Genomic DNA, 20,495 nt, shown 5'->3' with positions numbered 1-20,495 from the left:
AAATTAATTAACTACATTCTACCCATTTAAAATGCAGTTAGCTAGCATCATAGGACCATATCCAGCCATATCCAGCATCTAAAGCTCTGAATGCCCCCTACTGTTCCTATTACATAAAATAGAAAAAAGGCCCAAACAGTAAAGAGGCAAACAGTTAAATGATGATTAATTTATGGGGATCGTGGAATGTGGACTGACAACTCTGCGCACAGGAAATGGTTATGGCATAACAATTATGTAATAATTCTGTCACTGTTTATTACAGGACTCAGCTTACATGCATGGTGTATGTTTTCAACTACAAAATATGGTGAAATTATAGAACGTGTTTAAACTTTGTTGATGAAGACTTGAAAATATGTAAATTATAAATTGAATGAAGATTTATTGGATAGTATGAGTTCAAGATTTGTCAATCATTAGTAACAAATATAATAAAAAGGTGTGCTGTTAACAGTCAAACGCATATTTATTTACATAAAAACATCTGGGTAACAAAAACGTTTATTATGGCACCTCACATAATAAAATTATATAATTGATAAGAAAAACTAATCTACAAAAAAAAACCAGAAACCTGACAGCCACATACCGGTCAATATGTAGTGTTTGGTATTAGTGCAGGAAATGACAGGCAAAAAGTGTGAATGACATCAGGGATAGACATCAAGTTCAAAGTATGTATTTTAATATATATGAAGAATATGAATAGTGAAAAGTGTACAGGAAAAATGTGAACACTTCTGAAATTTCTTGGTGCTGTTCTCTGTTTTATGATTCTGCCTGTTTTTCTTTATAGACATAGCACATCTTTTTCCTCACATTTATGTATTTCATGTACTGTAGAATTTGCCTGTGCATCAAACTGTAATTTTCATAGCAAACATGAACGTTTCCTTAATGCCTTTTGACACTTCTTCTGCAATGTGAATGAAAAATGTTCAGGACACACTCATATTATAGAAATACCTAACAGCTAATGTATTTACTAACTTCCCCAAATCATCAAAATGAAGCACAGAGATAACAACTAGCCTGCAAACTCAACAATTTTCAAGTTCTGCATTTGATGTACCCCCCCCACCCCTTAAATTAGAGACTGTGTGGAAGAATTTCAGAATTTCTCTTGAAAATCTTATTATACTTTTTTAAAAAGAAAAATATGCAGAAGCAATCTTTTTTATTTGATTGTAGCAATAAATTTGAAGATAACATTTATTCAAAGTAGTCAACCAAATTACAGAATTACATTTTTATTATGCTTCCATGTAAGTAAAGTAAATTTCAGTGTGAAGTCAGTAGATTTGATTTTGATTCACACTGGGTAATTTGCACTCAGATTTTTTTCCCAATAACTTGTACAGAAATTGTCTTTTGAAAAAAATGTTACTATCTAAATCCAATCATTCTCAAAGTTATGGGACAATGGCATCTTTCTGTTTCATCATATTGTTCTTAGTATTCATTAGAACATGTTCATTGAATCATAAAATCCGAGAAGGGTTTGGGTCAGAAGGGACCTTAAAGGTCATCCAGTTCCAACTCTCCATCCATGGGCAGGGACATCTTCCACCAGAACAGGCTGCTAAAAGCCCCGTCCAACCTGGCCTTGAACACTGCCAGGATGCGGCATCCATCCACAGCTTCTCTGGGCAACCTGTTCCAGAGTCTCACCACACTCATCACAAAAGTCTTCCTAATGTGCTATCCTTATATCTAAATCTGCCCTCTTTCAGTTTAAAACCATTTCTCCTTGTCCTGTCACTATAGGCCCTGGTAGAAAGTCTCTCCATCTTTCTTGAAAGTCCCCTTTATATACTGAAAAGCCTCAGAAGTTCTCCCCAGAGCATTCTCTTCTTCAGGCTGAATAAGCCCAGCTCTCTGTGTGTCTTCATAAGAGATCAGTCCTCTGATCATCTTCATGGCCCTCCTCTGGACTCACTCCAACAGGACAATGTCTTTCTTGTGCTGGGGACTCCAGACCTGAATACAGCACTCCAGGTGGGATCTCACAAGACTAGAGGGTGAGAATCACCTCCCTCAACCTGCTGGCCAGAATTCTTTTGATGAAGCCTAGCATATGGTTGGCTTTCTGGGCTGCAAGTTCACATTGCGGGCTCATGTCTGATTTTCCATCCACCAGTGTCCCCAGGTCCTTGTCTGCAGGGATGCTTCTAATAATTTAATTACTGAGCCTGTATTAGGAATTGCTGTGACCTGGCTGCAGTATTTTGTGCTTGGCCTTGTTGAACTTCATGAGATTCACATGGCCCCACTTCTCAAGCATGTAACAGTACCTCTGGGTGGCATCCCTTTCCCTCTAATGAATCAGATGCACCACAGAGCTTGGCATCATCATAAAACTTGCTGAGGGTGTGCTAAATCCCACTGTCTGTGTCACTGATGATCATACAGGTCTCAGTACAGAACCTAGGGTGACACCACTCGTTACTGGAATGTTCATTACGGATTAGAATACATAGCTTTAAGCTGCACTGAGAAGTTAGAATACAGCAGGGTAGCATGCAGTAAAGAATTTCAGTACCTTAGTATCTATTTAGAATTATAGAATCATAGAATCATAGAATAATTAGGGTTGAAAAGGACCTTAAGATCATCTAGTTCCAGCCCCCCTGCCATGGGCAGGGACACCTTACGGCTGTTGTAGATTGAAGAAGAAACATAAAGAAACATAGTAGGTCTAGAAGGGGAAATGTCCAACTATGTTATTTATGAGTATTTCTCTTCTTACAACTGAGATTTCTAGTTTAAGTAAAATAATTTAAGTTTTATTACATTTCTGTTGCAAATAACAACTTCTATCTCTTAAAATATTTCTTCCAGTCCATGAAATACACTGCTATAGCATCCTCCATCTTAGGGGTATCTGGGATTGCTGAACCAACTGTGTCTATCTGGTAGGCATTCCCTCCTTTGCTAAGTTTGAAGATGGCAGACTCTGTCAAAACCTACTTAAAAACTCTATCCTCTCTTCTCAGTAAAACCTCTTGCTTCCAAGGTGAATTATTTTATGTAAGTAGTATTAAATTGTCAAAGCAGATAAATTTAGAGGGCATTTAACTAAGTTTTAATTCTTTCTTTGAAAGTTAAAAATCATTCTGTCTTTTATACCTGAATTGGGTTGATTAATTTACATTTTAAAGAGGAAAGGACGTTTTATTAACTTTTAATTAGATAGTACCACTCAGCTCTGATAACACAATATATCCAGTGCTGCTTCTGACCTGCATATGTGTGGATAATTTAAATATCATGTTTTTCCAGGTTGGATTCTTCTATTGTATTTCAGTGATGCCTAGTTCTTTTTAATTTTGAATCAGTTTGATTTGTCATTAACTGAAATGCAGCTTTCATTTAGCAAATGCAAAGAAACAAGCTATGCAAGAATGTTCAGCAATACTGATTTGAAAATAATAACATTTTGCTCAGATTTACAGATGCTTTTATGCACCATTCTCTTTTGAAATATACTTTTTTCTTTTTTTTTTCTTTGCATGAAAATTCATCTGGATAGCCTTTATTTCGAGGGAGAAATTTTGGTTTGCTTCACAACAGCAGTGATTCAAATTGGTTGGTCTCTACCTGTCTATACCTGTGGCTGAAATTTTGGCCAGTCACCACCTTTTGAGAAAAAAGCTGTAGTCAATTGAATTTTTATGTCTCTTTGAATATTAAATCGGAATACTTTTAAACTATGATATGAGACTATTAGCACAAGATTCCAGATAGTTTATATGATACCCAGAAATGCTAAAAATATTGAAACATTAGCAGATATTGTATATATAGATCTATTTGACAATTGTCTAATAAATCTCTATTTTGCTGTTTACCTCATAGAATGTGGATATAGTTATACATCTAATATTTTTGGGTAACTATTTCCATCAGATATGTAAATACAGTAACTGTAGACACAGATTACCATAATTGGTCATTTTATGTGCAATTATCTGATTTTCATACTTAATTGTGGGAACTGTACACAAAATTAGACTGCAATTGGCTGTTCATCTCTAGATTTTGTCCATGAGCTATTGAAAATCTAAAAATAAATTGGCCCAGAAAGCCAACTGTATTCTGAGCTGCATCAAAAGGAGCGTGACCAGCAGGTCGAAGGAGGTGATCCTGCCCCTGCATTCTACATTCGTGAAGACCCCTCTTGGAGTATTGTGTGCAGTTCTGGTGTCCTCAATATAAAAAGGACATGGAACTGTTGGAGCAAGTCCAGAGGAGGCCACAAGGATGATCAGGGGGCCGGAGCACTTCCCATATGAAGACAGGCTGCGAAAGTCAGGGCTGTTCAGCCTGCAGAAGAGAAGGCTGCGTGGAGACCTCATAGCAGCCTTCCAGTATCTGAAGGTGGCCTATAGGGATGCTGGGGAGGGACTCTTCATTAAGGACTGTAGTGATGGGACAAGGGGTGATGGGCTTAAACGTAAACAGGGGAAGTTCAGGTTAGATATAAGGAAGAAGTTCTTTACTGTGAGGGTGGTGAGGCACTGGAATGGGTTGCCCAAAGAAGTGGTAAATGCTCCATCCCTGGCGGTGTTCAAGGCCAGGTTGGACAGAGCCTTGGGTGACATGGTTTAGCGTGAGGTGTCCCTGCTGATGGCAGGGGGATTGGAACTAGAAGATCTTAAGGTCCTTTCCAACCCTAACTATTCTATGATTCTATGCTTGTCATTTGTGCCTATACTTGTGGCTGAAATTTTCGGTGTAGAACCATAGATAAAAAAATTCTTTGCCCAGTCTTGCATAGAGGATATGCTAAAAGACACTAGAATACATAAAAAGCATATCAGAGGCAGAACATTGCATCCGTACAGTATTGTGATAGTACATATTTTAACCTGAATTTATGGTCTATGTAATAGAGAAAGACCACATGGTGGTCTGAATAATGCACACGGATTACTAGTCATCAAGCCATGTCTGCCAATTGAAACTTCTCGCTTTCTATCTGGCTCTTCTCCAGCTTCTGTCTCGCAGTTTAGCAGGAAACACATTCCAGTCTCTGGGATCTTGTGTGGTTTTGCAGACACCTGAAGACTTTATCTGCAATGTTAAATTTATCTGAATGTATTGATCTGTCTCTTCTGTCTCTGAGGTTCATCTGAGTCATTTTAAATTACAAGCTGAGATAAAATTGACAACAGTGTTATTACAACCACAAACCCAAGAATTTAGTTCTTGGTTACAGAATTAGAAACATTGTTACTAGAAAGAAAGAAAGGTTGTCCCTCTTTTCACCTTTCTAGATATTATCATGCAACATGAATTTTCTTATTCTACCTAGCTTTTGAGTAAGAGGCCAGAGCCTCATTTCTCTGATTTTCTCCCTCTTTCTGTCTTGCAAAAGATAAAGCTTTTTTTTCTAGTTTCAGTTCTCTGTCCCCAGATCTTTATTCAATTATTACCTTGAGAAATAAAGCCTATGGGTTTGGATTTATCTCATTGCTTTAGAATTATATTTCTAGCCTTCTTTAGTATCTTTTGTGAATTTCCATTAATTTTTGATTTCTTTATATGATACATTAGCTTAGTGGCTTTCTACTTATACAACGTTTTCAAAACTGTCACAACTTTTTATAAATCATGTATCAGAAGAAGCATTGAATGTACACAATTTTAAAATTTATAGTGTCTAGCTTATTTTAAGTCTTCATAGAGCCTACATAAGATATATTAATAATATAAATAGTATATAAAATTCAGAGAACTCTATAAATAACTTTCCTTCCTCTCAGCCTGAAATTATTTGTCTGTTTGGGATTGTAAATATACAGGCAGAACTGTACGAGAACAATTAAATAAGATATTGCTTATTCTCAATATTTGTTATTAAGATCATTAAATAGTGTTTGGGGAAAGACTTGGGGAGCATCACTTTATACAGTAAAAACTTATTCAATCCACAGCTTACAAATATGATATAAACCACACACATACATCTCCCTGGAGCTCTGAGAAAACTAGCTGCTTATGTGATGTGCTTGCTTTCTAATATCTACAGTTGTTATTTGCTTACTTCATGCTTTGATTGTTGTCTTGATAGAAACTTTTATAGTGAAACTCACCTTGTGCCTGATACATTTTCATTATACAGTTTTCCTCTGTAATTTCACAACTGCAATAACAAACTGCTATGATTTAAAATCAGTGTCCTGGGTTCAGTTGTAACAGTTATTTTTCTCCTTCTTAGTAGCAGTTAAACTGAGAATAGAGACTTAAGTGTCAGAGTATTTCTAACAGAAGGACTCAACTATGATTTCAAGAACAGCTGAATCAAGAAGGGTTACAGATTTCGGCATATCATGAACAACGAGGGTTTTTGGGGCAGGTTGTTAAAAATGGATTTGGAAAAGTGTGGACATAGAGGGACCAAGTCTACTGGAGAGCTACAAAGCTGATTGATGTATTATTAGTAAAATTTTAGTGTAATAATTCTGAAGCATTTAACATACATTACCATACATAATATTGCAAACCCTGTCTGTAGTGATCTCATGGAGGCAATTTATAGAAGCTGAGCAATTCTATTGTGTGATTAAACATGAATTTCTGAAGCTTTTGTTTTGTTTTAACAGAATAATGAAAATGAAACAGCGCTGCATTGTGCAGCTCAATATGGTCATTCGGAAGTAGTTGCTGTTCTGTTAGAAGAGCTAACAGACCCTACAATACGGAACAACAAACTGGAAACACCTCTGGATCTGGCAGCGCTCTATGGACGTCTACGTGTTGTAAAAATGATCATCAAAGCATATCCAAACCTGATGAACTGCAATACAAGAAAACACACCCCTTTGCATCTTGCTGCACGTAATGGCCACAAAGCTGTTGTACAGGTGCTTCTCGAGGCTGGGATGGATGTCAGCTGCCAAGTTAGTGTGTAATTACTTTCTTCCCTTCTTCCTTTCCTCATTTCTTAGTTTCTTTCCTTACTTTCATGTATCATTAGAATATGACTCAATAACTTCTTACATTTTTTCTTTTAAAATACGCTTTCATTTACTTTATTAGAAATGCTGCAGGTGATATGTAATACAGATTTATTCTTTACAACCCACATGATGTGCTTGAAGGGATAACTCAAGAAACATACATGTCTTCAAAGCTGAGTATATATTTTAATGTTGTCTTGAGACAGGTAGATATACAAATCGTATCAATCGTTTATGTAGGTGTCTATATATAGTTTTTTTGTTTACAAGGTTTGCTTTAATGATCCTAAGCTGATGTGCTAAATCTATGGCTCTAAATGGTCATAGCAATCTGAAACAACTTTTGACTGAGGAATCATTTTCCCAAACGTTGATTTTCTGCTTTTCTAAACACCTGTTTAAATCTAAAAGAAAATTCTATAGCAATACACTCTTGCAGCTACTGACTCTAACCTGTTAGCTGTTTGGTGCATCTAGTTCAATGCATAGTAAGTTACAATGGTGTAAAAGGGGTAACTTTAAGTAACATAGATTGGAACAGATACAAGTTATTGCAGCAGTAATTTTTTTGTCCAATCCTTTGTAGTGGAAAGTGTCCAAGCCTTTTAACTACAGAGGACCTAATTCTGTTATGTGTGAAGTCTTGCCTCAGTCTTAAAATTTCTCTTGATTTGATTGACAGCACTGAATTTGAAATTAAAGTACATTTTGTCTTCAGATTTAAAGTAGCCTTCTTGCTGTCTGGGTATATATAATATGTTTTGAATTAAGGTTGTTTCAGCTTTTATACATATTTTCAGACAAACCAACTAACCAAACATAATTAAATCTACTTTCAGACTCACATCCAGGCATTCATTACCAATAAGTGGCTTAATAAATCTTGTGACCCTTGCCTGAAATTTGACTAAGTTTTAAAATAACTTTACGTGTTAGGTACATTTAATCTGACAACTTTGTACACGTGATTCCCTTTTATATAGAAGGATGGTACCTGGATTCCATGCATTTTTGTTATTTCTGGATTCTTCCATCAAGGTCACAATTTTCAACTTTTGAGAAAAGGAATGTAAAGTGAGAAAGGAAAGATAAATTAAAAAAACAGGCAAAAAAAAAAAGGCAAACCAGAAAATTAAAAATGGGTAAACTCAAATGCCTTCAGAATGAAAACGTGGTAAAATTGTTTTGCTACTTTTATTTGCTCTAGTGTCTTTTGAGTTAGAATTGTCATTGCTTTGAACTGTTTCAAACTGAAACACTTTTCTTCCAGTGGTTTGCCTACCTGTGTATTTGCCTACCATTATGCTTCCAATTTAATTTACTTTTAATTTTCTTTACCAGAAAGTGATATATTTTGAAAGGTTAATACAAGCAGCTCTTTTGTTTCAGTTGTCCTTTACTATTACTGCATCTTCAGTAATTCAGAAAAGTTTAATGCAAAAGTAACACACAACAGAACCCTTCAGTACATGTTTCTGAATGTATAATTTCTCTTCTATTTAGCAACTGAATGAGCAAAAAGTCAGAAAGAAGCTGATGCCTGAATTGATACTTAAGAAACGGAATAAGATACTTAAGAAATTTAATAATTGAAGAAAAATAGTGTCTGTTGTGGTGACTTACAAACTGACAGTTACATGGGGGTTGAATATTACACAATTCTTTTATGAAAAGTGTTCCTCCTCTTATGTAATCAAGATTATTTTAGCACTACTGTGAATTCTCCTAAACCATTTCTATCTATAGTTACACCAAAAATTTTTCCCTGGTCTACAAAAATACAGTGGCTGCAAATTTTGTAGTCTTCTCTTAAGAAATATGAGATTCTTTTACTGCTGGTCATCTGTTTGCCATCAACACTAAAATTCTAGGATCTTTTTTCTTTATTAAAAATTCTTATTTGTTTTAAGTAATTTATATTTTTATTTTTCTTTGCCATTCTTAGGATTTTTTCCCCCCCTGGGTAATCTTGTTTCTTCTGTATTTGTCCTACTTGCCATATAATTTATTTATTTTCTCACCAGTATAAATATTCTCCATCAATATGTTCCTTTTCATTCAGCATCTTAACATACTGGCAAGTTGCCTCTGCACATATTATTAGATTATTACTTCTATAATCTCTGAAAAATTCTTTATTGATGATTACTGGAAGCTTATTGAAGTAAGCAGAGCATACAATATCAGCCTGTTACTTAAAACTGAACTCAGCTCTTTTAATGTTAATTAAATTGCTCTGCATCACTGATTGGGAAAGAGTAATATGCAAAGTATAAGCCCATGTGGTAAATAAAATTGTACACATTCATACACATTAAATAAATTCATCTTATCAGAGGTAAAGAGCTCTCAGAATGTTGAGAGACAATTATAGAAGTAGCCTATCTGCTATCACTCTGTAATTGTACATATTTATTTGTTTAAATGGGAAGTTTACTTTAGCCATGTTATCTTTGTCTTCTGTACTTCCTGAGCACTTTTAATCATAGTAAATATTGGACTAATAAAAGACAACATTTAATTTTTGATTGAATTAATCACACATTTTATTCATTTCCCAGGTCTATCCAATATCCTTCAATCTGAAATTATTTAGAAGTGGGCAATACAAATCTGCTTCATCTCTTTATGCTTTGAAGTTTTCATTTAAATTGAAACATATGAAAAATACACAGGTTTTGGGTGAGTGATAGATTTTGGGCCCTCAGTAACATAAGATACTGCACAGTTCAGTGTGTTTCATGTAAACAGTAATTTTATAATTGTAAATATTTTAAATACTTGGCCTCCTCTGCTTATCCAACTTTCATCTATCCCTATTTGCCTTCCCCATCTGTTCCCTTGATGATGGCAATTTCCATTGCTTGTCACTGTAGTTCTTCTGCAAAAAGCTATGCCTCTTCCTTTTTGCTGTCACTATGTACGAAGGATATTCCATGAATCAATTTGCAAAGCTAACATGCCATCCTTTAGATTATGTCTGAAATCCATATCGAAACTATAGTAAACCGCCTATGAAAAAGGAGTAGACAAGTGACCTAATTACAAGGTCTTGCATATTTACATGGTTAAAAAATCTCCGATTAATAAAACCCTTGATGATTTTATGTGAGCCTGCAAATTGTACGCCAAGTTGACTTGTGTATCCTGGTGTCCCTACTGACAATGTCCTTCTATCCTTGCTTGCTTTGTGTGTCCAGCTGTGACATTGTACCTGTATTTAGCTGTAAGCTACTTGAGGCAAGGACTGGTGGCACAATTTGAGCTGTAGTTCTGTATATTTTATATACAGAAAACTTATACCAGGGAACCAATATCTAATCATCTCGTGCAAACTCAAGCAGACTTTAGCTCACTATTAATCAAGAAATAACAGCATTTTTTGCATTAAATATCACTGTGAAAGAATTTCCAAGTTCAATGGTAGTGTTCACTTTGCCAGGAAAATATGATCCAAGACAATGAAAGCTTCAGGAAGTAAAGCAGTGAATATTGTCGATAAATCTTAAGTTTGCTTGCTGTAGCATAGACAAGAGCACATAGGTACACCATTATAAGTGAAAAGTTCTACTCAAAAACTCTAGCACGTCTTAAATAGTATATAGGTATTATTTGCAACTACATTTTTCAATCATTCTAATTTGTGTAATATGCTCTTTTGAACCAGAAAAAAAAACACAATAAAACCCAACCTTATTTCTGCCTTCAAGTAGCAGGCCTCATGTACATTTACAAAGAGGTATATAGCTAGTCAGCCAGTCCTCCGAGTTTCTCTTGGCCCTGTTCATCCTAAGGCTTAGCATTTTTCCTCTGTTAGTGGAGTTTGGTGACTGAATTCTCTGGTAACAAGGACATTTCTGCCTTCTGGACAGTTCAGAGGAATCTGATTCACTAGTTAGTTATTTGCTATTACCATGAAATCCTGCCTAGGGCTTTTAATATTCATGTCAGCATTCATCTTCGTGACATCTCATGTAGAATGGCACAACTGCATCTTACAAGTGTACTTTAAATCTCCATATTCCCAGACTTAGTTTAGTTTAATTCAGTTTCATTGCAATGTTTCCCCTTTTACTCAGAAAATCACCTATGTAGTGGAAAAATAGTTCCAGTGTTTATATGGCGTGCCTTTCAAAATCCTCTTTCAAACAGTTTGTAATATATGTCTTATTTCTGGAATATGGCATTCATTAGCATTGTCTCATAGCTTGTATTAATAAAGCAAAGACTGCCCCAGAATTCAGGACAGTGCAGAATGCCTGTAAAGCATTTCAGAATCATGTTCAGGTATGTCAGGAGATACCACAGTAGAAGAGACCAAAAAGTGAGAAAGTATAATGAAAAAAATGGCATTTGGCTTTGGCTTCCTGTCCCAGCACTATGAGTTACATATATAGGTGGCTCTATTCCCTTTATATGCATAACAAGGCTTTGGTTCTGTGAACAGAACTATCTTCTGGATCTGAAGTTGCCCCAGATAGATTTTCTTTGACATCTACAGGAAATTTCCTCTTTGCATGTTTTCATTCTATTTCTTATGAGATGCGTGTTTTCACCAAGGAAGATATTACTTGCCTTTCTTCCAGTGGGGAATTTTGATCAATAGAGAGGACTGCTGCCAGTTCTGGCAATCATATCAGGATCTTTTCTACCCCTTTACTGAGGAGTCTGAGGACAGATCCTCTTTCTTGTCCTCAGAGATTATGATTCAGCATGACAGAACATTAATCTTTCTCAGTCACAGATGATGCCACATCAATGGATTCTAGATAGCTGTTTTCACTAAAGTATGTCCATTTTTCCATTAGAAAAGGTCCCTTCTTAACACAGAATTATCTCTATAACTTTAGTCAAGGTGCAGCTGGTCTCTATCTCTGCAGTTCATACTCAGTTGAGCTAAAATTTAGTGCTCAGGACTTCTATAACATCTGAACCTCTGTGGATTTAATTGTTGTTGTATACATCACTGATAATTACCACAGGCAGAATCTCACAATGGTTGAGGTTGGATGGGAGCTATGAAGGTCATCTTGTGCAACTGCCTGTTCAAGCAGGGACAACTACAAGAGGTTGCCAGGACCATGGCCAGGCAGCTTTTGAATATCCAAGGAGTGAGATTCTGCAACCTTCCTGGACAACCTGTACCTGTGCTCAGTCAACTGCACAGCACAAAATGTTTCCTTAAGTTCAGGCAGAATCTCCTGTGTTCCAGGTTTTTGCTATTACCTCTTCTGTCACTGAACACCACCAAGATTGATGAGATCCCCTGTAAGCCTTCTTTTGTCTAGGCTAAACAGTCCCATCTCTCTCAGCCTTTCTTTGGAGGAGTGATGCTTCAGTCTCTTAATCTTCTTAGGGGCTCCCTCCTATAGCTCTTTATCTATCTTGTACTGGGGAGCCCAGAACTGGAGAAAGTACCCATCTCAGTTTCTCTGATTACTTCTAGATACCCTGTCATTCATTGCATGGCTGTAACAGTTGTGCATTCTGATACAACTAATAAATAATGAATCACTATTTCATTTTAGAGTTGATTTCCATAGTTTATTTTTTTATCATTTGACCACAAATAAAACCCACTCAAAATCTAATTTACTATAATTAGGGGAAAAAAAAAAAAAGGTAATTCAGCCAGGGATTCAATGAGACATAATAGTGCTTCTAGTAGTGTTCAGCTACTGCTGAACCCAGGACAGCTACTGCTGATACTATTGTATGGAAAGGCATTCTGTTCAGATTTTTCAGTAGCAGAAGTATAAAATACTAAGAAAAGTAGCATGTTAAGATAGGTAATTTGCTTTTCAGTGCTGTAAATTTTACTTGAGAAAAAGTTCATTCATAAAGAATTTTGTGTCGCAGAAATCTGAAAAATCAGGTTCAAAGACATCTAAGGTAGAATTTAAATGATCGAAAAATAGGCACCTGATGCTGTTGGAGGTGCCTTAGGGTATCCAGGATATCTGTATGGAGCAGATGTGCTGCAGATCAACTGTGAGCATGAACTGGAACATCATCTGGAGATCAAGTGGGATATCCTAGGGCATCTCTCACCATGCAATTGACCTTCTACGGTGTGGTCCAATTTCAGATTAAAACACCTAAGTGTAGATGTCCACAAGTAAACTGTCTAACTGCTGACAGCTGTTTTCCACTGATAGTATTGACTAGGTTTTCTCTGTCTATAATAGGAGTTTAGAATTTTTTCACCAACAAAGGCTTGCTAACTGGGAGTTGTATTACATTCCTAATATATTTTCTTATATAGTTAGAAATTTTTATAGTAGAACTGACAACATTTATGTTTTTATCATGAATAATAATAATAAAAAATTATGGTAGCATTTGTTCTTGCCCATTCAGTGTTTTTTATGTGTAGATAAAATAGAGGGGAAAATAAATACTTCTTTTCTAAATGCATTCTTTTCAAAATTATTCATTGGTTATTTTAATTTACATTTTAAATGTCACTTTTTTTTTTTTTCTAGACAGAAAAAGGGAGTGCACTGCATGAAGCAGCCCTATTTGGAAAGGTGGAGGTAGTACGCATTTTGCTTGAAACAGGTAAATCTGATTTACAGGAAACACTGAACAAATATACTTAATATTCCTAAACTGGCATATGCCTTCTCAAGTTTTGATCATAGAATCATAGAATCATAAAATAGTTAGGGTTGGAAAGGACCTTAAGATCATCAAGTTCCAACCCCCCCTGCCATGGGCAGGGACACCTCACACTAGACCATATCACCCAAGGCCTCATCCAACCTGGTCTTGAACACCGCCAGGGATGGAGCATTCACAACCTCCCTGGGCAACCCATTCCAGTGCCTCACCACCCTCACAGTAAAGAACTTCCTCCTTATATCCAATCTAAACTTTCCCTGTTTAAGTTTTAACCCATTACCCCTTGTCCTATCACTATAGTCCCTAATGAAAAGTGCCTCCCCAGCATCCTTATAAGCCCCCTTCAGATACTGGAAGGCTGCTATGAGGTCTCCACGCAGCCTTCTCTTCTGCAGGCTGAACAGCCCCAACTTTCTCAGCCTATCTTCATATGGGAGGTGCTCCAGTCCCCTGATCATCCTCTTGTCCCTCCTCTGGATTTGCTCCAACAGTTCCATGTCCTTTTTTATGCTGAGGACACCATAATTATACAGAGTGCTCCAAGTTATACAAATTACTGCTACCTTTCTCAGTCTTTGCAAATCTAATCACATGTATCTCTCCTTAAAAGAGTGTTATTTTAGAATAAGAAATTACTATACACAAAGAACAAAATGAGTATTTTCACTAGACTGAGAAACTCCATATATGACTCAGTGTATGCCTCTGTATTCTGAGAGCAAAATGTGTATGTAAAATTTTGTTATTTGCTCTGAAAGACAGCCAAGAATATTCTTTGATCTAGAGGCCAGAAGGTTCATGCTCACAATTATTTCGTTCACTTTGCTATTCTTAACAAACACACCATCCTGCTTGCTCTATTGCCTGGATAAAATTTGAGTGCTTGTGAAGACAGGGGAAGGCACTGTGTCTCTAAGAAATGCATTTGTCCAGAAACAACAGGAGAACAAGGAGATATGTAGAATTCAAAAAACCCATCTACTACATGATAAGAATTTCAGAATCACTGCAGGTAAATTACTCATCTAAACAACTATCTTCTCAGATAAATGAGAAGACCAAAGAAAGTGAAAATATCTAGAAATTACTTCCCTGCTATGTGAACTTCCATTACACTGAGGGATATCATTGATCTTTATTTTCAGTGCTTGTGGGGTTATATAATGCAAAAGAAGGTATGACTTACTCACAGCTCATCTGAATCTCAGCTAGTGTATACCTGGTCTGAGATCTGTTTTCAGAAAAAAGAGGTCCTTCCAAGATGCTTTCCTCTTTGGATGAATAAGAAGGAGGCAGAAGGGGATCTCTAGCTGCCCTCAGAAAGGGAGGGCCTTTCTGTATTAATTCACCTAAAAGAGGAAGGACTCGAGAAGATCACACAAATATAGGAAGAGCCTATGTTTGAGGACAAATAAAGACTCCCTTTTATAGATTAGTACACATTATAACATCTGCCACAGTGGAATTGTACAAGACAGTGGAGAGTCCTCACTGTGAACTCCTTCAACGCCAGATTCTCTGCACTTCTGCAACACTCCCCACCTTCTGCCTTTTCTACCTAAAAATCCCATATTCTTTTGTTCTGCTTCAAAAACAAACAAAAACAAACAAACCAAACTTGGAAGACGTTTTAAGTAGCTACTGCAAAGGCAAGGTGTAAGTTGGTGTGTCTGGCCTCTGAAAATCAGCTGCTGCTGCTAATTAGCCCAGCAATATTTTAGTTTTCCTTTCAGTGAGAAAATAAATATCTCTTTCTCACAAAACAAATTAGGAAACTCACTATCAGGTCAGGAAATGACAAGAACTGCAGCCTTTTCTGGTGAGTAGAGAAATCCTTCCAAGCCATCAGAATGTCCTCATAAATCCTGCTTCCCCTGATTTCCTCTATTCAGTGTCCCAAGAAGAATCTCATTCTTTACTTTTTATGAAAGTACATCCAAACTGAAACTACAACCAAAAAAGAATATCAGTCTTCTGCCATAAGGCAAACACTTCCAAAGTAGTCCCTACAAAACTAGGGTGGAGTGTCGTGCACTATCATGTACAACATGTTCTTTGAGACCTACCTGGGATAAGCCTCAAACTTATTTAAGGTTATGTTCACAGTTTGTGCCAGACTATTACTTTATCAAAAGTCTGAACAGTTGGAAATGCTCTGGCTGTTCATAGAGCCCTTTTCCTACATATGGTCATTTCAGTCTACCTAGAGCATTAATATCAAGCTTTTCACTGTGAAGTAAAAAACTCTTAAGGTTAATAATTTCTTCAATATTGTTCTCAAAACACATACTGTTATTATGGACTAGAAAATCCCCTGTGAATCAGAGCACTTTGGAGAGAATTAGAATTCAGGAATGTAGGAAAAACATTCAGAGAATTTTTTGATTTTATAAAATATTTTCAGGATGGCTGTTTCTTCAGAACAGTTAAAATAATCCAATATTTGGTTAAGAAGCTTACTTTATATCCCCATGAATTACATGTGAAACATAACAATCTATGTCAGCATGTGAATTTGAGGCTGCTCAAGCTTTAAGCAGAAATGGATGCTGTACTTCAACAGTAACACAGCTGTTAATCTGTTACTGCTTGCATTCAGTTTGCCAGATAATTGAGTCTGATATACCGTATTTCTAATCCAAAATACTTGGGGTTAAAAATTCCACCACAGATCATTTTCTTTTTCAGGAATTGATACCAACATAAAGGACAGTTTGGGTAGAACCGTTTTAGATATTCTGAAAGAGCATCCATCTCAGCAGTCACTCCAAATTGCGGCTCTTCTTCAAGGTAAGTCATATTCAGTTATACATTTTTTAGAGACAAATCAGAATAGTGTGGATGAATGTTAAGGTTTATGGTAATTTCTAATCCTTAAATATTTTGTTACACAAAAGAGTATAGTTTGAACTAAAAGGACAAAATTATTGTTTGCTAGATACACAACAATAAGTGGTTGAATATCTGAATTTCATAGTAAATGCTTTCGGTTTTTTGGACAATAGACACTAGCACTGTGTGTCACATAGTTATCCTTTGTACATTCTTCCTTACAAAATAACATAATGTATTTCACTGCAGTTCCATTAAATTGTAATGGTAACCTGAAATTGAAATGCTTGATTTGTTCATAAATCACAACTATGACTGAATGATAATGACAGTTTCAAAAAAAATTTTTTTTAATGTTCAGTTTTTCTTAAACAAAATAAATAAGAACACACACCCCCAAGACCAAACAGGCAGTAACTCATCATTATAGTAGAAATAATACCATTTTGTTGTACCTACATTTGATCTCATTCCTCATCTTATGTTCATGGTGTCAAGACTGATTGAAGCCCACTGTTTACTTCAATATTTTACTATAAAAGATGGCAGTGAAGTGGTGAAACATGAGCTAATACATAACTCAGTGTTAAACATCGTTCCTTCTCTTCTATGGAATTGGTTCCCTGCATTTTTGGATTAGTCTTTCATTAACTGTGTTTGACAGATGAGTTCCCTGCAGGTGTCATTGCTGAATCTCCACCTGTACTGATTATTCTCATCTTTAAATAAGCCATTTTAATCAGTTCATCATTGGCTCTACATATGAACTAGCTTATGCTTCTGTCTCCCACATAACTGTATTTCATAAGAATATTTCCTGGAGAAAAAGAGGTCATGTGGCCCCAATGTGTCCTTCAGGTTTTCTTTTCTGAATAACTTCCTGACTTGTTAACCAGCTTCTGTAAAGTTTTCCAGTGAGATGATGGGCTGAAGATATATAGCTCCTATAAGTATAATGAAAATTTTGCAGGCTGGAAGAGAGGTATTCTCTTAAGGACCAGATTTATGTTATAGCTGAACTGAATTAACAGCTTGGCTTGAGGTCTCCCTTCCTCTCTCCCTCCTTTCTATTTTCTTTTTCCTTTTCCCGCATTCCCCACCTTCCTCCTCCACTACTTGCAGCTACACAGTTCCCTTCCATATTCCCTGCTTCCAGGATATTTTAAAGTGATCTGACTCAGTTCATGAAACAGTATTTAACTGTTCATGAAACTATTTAATAGTATGTAACAATAGTAAAAATTATTATTATAATAATATAAATATACATTTGTTTTAATCAATTTGCCTCCTGTGTGATTCAGGTCCCAGAATTAGCTCTGTCCCAGGTAACTGGCAGAAATGTGCATTAAAAAGTGGAGAGGAAGATAACGGGTGAGGGAAGTAGGACTTCCGCTGTCAACAGAATGGCGCTCCTAATCTGACTCAGGCTATATGGTGAAACTTCATCCTCACTTAACACAGCCTCACTGTCCTCACTGAACATACCACCATGTAAAGAAAAAGAGGGTTAATATCATACTGAAACTTCTTCAGTGGCAGGAAAAGGATCAATCAGAGTTTCCACTTTCTTAGACATCCAAATTAATCATCCTTCAGATAATAATCTAAGATGCATTATAATGTCCCACCACCATCTAAACTAGCTTTCATTTTAATATATCTATATTGTGCTATTTCCTCCTTAGTGTGATAATCTTGCAGTCTCAATCCCATTGATAAACAAAGTTGCTTCAAAGTATCCTTATCCTGTGAAAAATATAGTGCCCAAATACTCTTAAGGGTTTTTCATGTTGATGGATCAGCACCTTCCCTTAGTTTTTACCACAGAACAGAAATACATCAATTTCAAGGCTTTTTGGTGCTTTTAAATGCAATCTTTTTCACATGTATGCCTTGGAAATGTAAAGACTACTTAGTAGTTTTAGCTCATAGTAGTGTGATGAAACTGTGCTTGTAATGAGCAGCTCTCTTTTTTCTACTCTGTCTGCCTTGGTCAGAACCGATGTGCAAGGATGAAAAATATTTACAAAGATGCCATTCTGAGTTTTAAAACAACCTGAGGAGCCCCCTAATAACTCCCTTGTGGAACCCACTGAGATTGTTTTTCATCAGGCAAAGGGTTTACTGAAGCTTTAACCATCAAAGATTGTTTGAACTGCTGTAGGATTTAGTACTAGTGCTGCTGATGATGCAGTAGACCTACCCTCTTCTAAAAAGCCAGTTGAATATACTTTTCACTGGACTGTGGACATTTATCCTGTTGTAGCTGAAATATCAGTGAAGCACTGGGATTTGGGGTAACCTGAATATACTGTAATTGAATTTGACTTCAGTGTGTAATAAATTCCATGCAAAGAAAGGGCAATTGCTGAGACGGAGAGTTAGTGGCTTCCAGAAACATTCCTGTTAAAGCTTCTGTCTTCAGATGATTGTCTAGAGAAGCTTACATGTCTCTTCATATAGACTTATATGAAAAAGATATTAAATTATTGGTGTCAGACAACTACTGACTAGATTTTGTAAGTTTCTTTCTATTTTTTTTTCTTTATTCAGACACAGTGGAATTGAACTGATTCTTTCACATTGTTGCCAGGGTATAATAAGATTTTATCCCCTAGCATTCTCATTAATTTTTACCATTTCCCCCTTGCATTTTTATTATTGTTGCTGTACAGGTTATAGTATTAACACAGAATAATATCTGTCCCTGCCACAAAACATTAGCTTTCAAACTATAAAACAAAGGCTGAAAGAAGCATATAAGCAGACTGTCAGAAATGGACAAGGACATAACATGACTGGTATTCCTGGTGGGCCTGATTGGTAGTGTACTGCCCTATATGCAGAGGGGTAACAGAGCTGTAAGAAAAGATTTGAAAGAAAATTAGTTGGTTTTGAGGATATTTATGAGAAACTTCTCTGGAGAAGAAACTAATTTATGTCTCTAGAAGCAGTTCAGGGAGACAGTAAATCCATTCAGCTGACACTAGAAGCTACCAGACTGGTAGCTTCCTGTGAATGAGGCCTCCAGAACAGAAGAATTGTGGATAGAAGTTTCTAATGGTGTTCTCACTTTTTTAAAGAATATTTACAAAACTCCTTTTTAGAGACTATAGGTTAAAAGGAAACAAAACCTTTTGCCAGTGAGGCTTTAGAAGTGATCCTAGTGTTTTTGTGATCTTTACATCTTTCCTCACTATCCTGAGAAAACAGTAATTGAAGTTTCTGCAATTATTTTTGTGTGTATTTGAAAAGTCTGCTGGTTTTGGTTGGTTGTTTTGTTTTGTTTTATTTTTTAATATTATGGTGCATTATCTGATAGAAGGAAAGTAAATAACAATGTCACTTTAAAGATCAAAATGAAAAAGGCTGAGTAAGACATGCCACCTGAATGTTTTTTTACTGCCTGGTAATTATAGATGAAACTGTCTTTCAGATATGCCTCATCACTTTCTGTGTCTTGCTCAGGTCTGAGTTGCATTGAACTCCATTAAAAATACTTATTACAGTTTAAATTCTTTATGTGGTAATGAAGAAATAGCTGTTCAAGCATTATGTTCTCAAACTGCGGAGAATGAGGATCCTGTGCCAAAGGCCAGTCTACTGGATCCATTTCATGGATGTAGTGAAACAACAGCATTCAGTGCTGAAGCAGTTAACAGTATTGGCACTTAGGGCTTTATAATTAGGCATTGAAGATAAAAGGGATGTTGCCAAGGCTAGTAGGCCTAAAATTAAATCGACCAGCTGTGTTTTAGTTTTAGCACATGTGAACATGACGCAGGTGCATGCTATATCATCTTTAAACTCTTTCTCTAAAGCCCACTATGCTCTATGTTAGAATCTCGTTCTTTTACTATTTCTGGAAGCAGAATTCTTGTTATTATGAAAAAAAAGAGGAGACAGTAGATAAACAGATGAAAAATAACATGAGCCCTGGGAAGGCATGATAAGCTCTGCTGCATAGACGGTATGGAGGGAGTTGTAATGGAAAGCTGTTTCCTCTCTCTTGTGCGCAAGCTGCTTAAGAACCTAGCATTGTTTGTATGTGTTACTGAAATATTCATA

At 36.2% G+C, this 20,495-nt stretch overlaps 1 protein-coding gene across 11 annotated transcripts in view; it reads left to right on the top strand.

Moving 5' to 3' along the window:
- The window catches only part of ANKS1B (ankyrin repeat and sterile alpha motif domain containing 1B), a 441,168-nt gene that overhangs the window by 53,037 nt on the left and 367,636 nt on the right, over positions 1 to 20,495 (top strand). For 10 of the 11 annotated variants that reach the window (XM_057425330.1, XM_057425361.1, XM_057425317.1 and 7 more), the window contains exons 4-6: positions 6,612 to 6,908; positions 13,454 to 13,529; positions 16,281 to 16,382. In XM_057425330.1, the coding sequence (XP_057281313.1) occupies positions 6,612 to 6,908; positions 13,454 to 13,529; positions 16,281 to 16,382 (475 nt within the window). Of the gene's footprint in view, positions 1 to 6,611; positions 6,909 to 13,453; positions 13,530 to 16,280; positions 16,383 to 20,495 lie in introns of those variants that run through there. The other variant, XM_057425375.1, reaches the window with a different exon arrangement.

This window comes from Pezoporus wallicus, unplaced genomic scaffold (assembly GCF_028554395.1).
Source record: "Pezoporus wallicus isolate ANWC-B61680 ecotype Strahan unplaced genomic scaffold, APGP_CSIRO_Pwel_v1 scaffold_3294, whole genome shotgun sequence".
Lineage (NCBI taxonomy): Eukaryota > Metazoa > Chordata > Aves > Psittaciformes > Psittacidae > Pezoporus > Pezoporus wallicus.
This window is presented reverse-complemented; position numbering and strand designations above follow the sequence as displayed.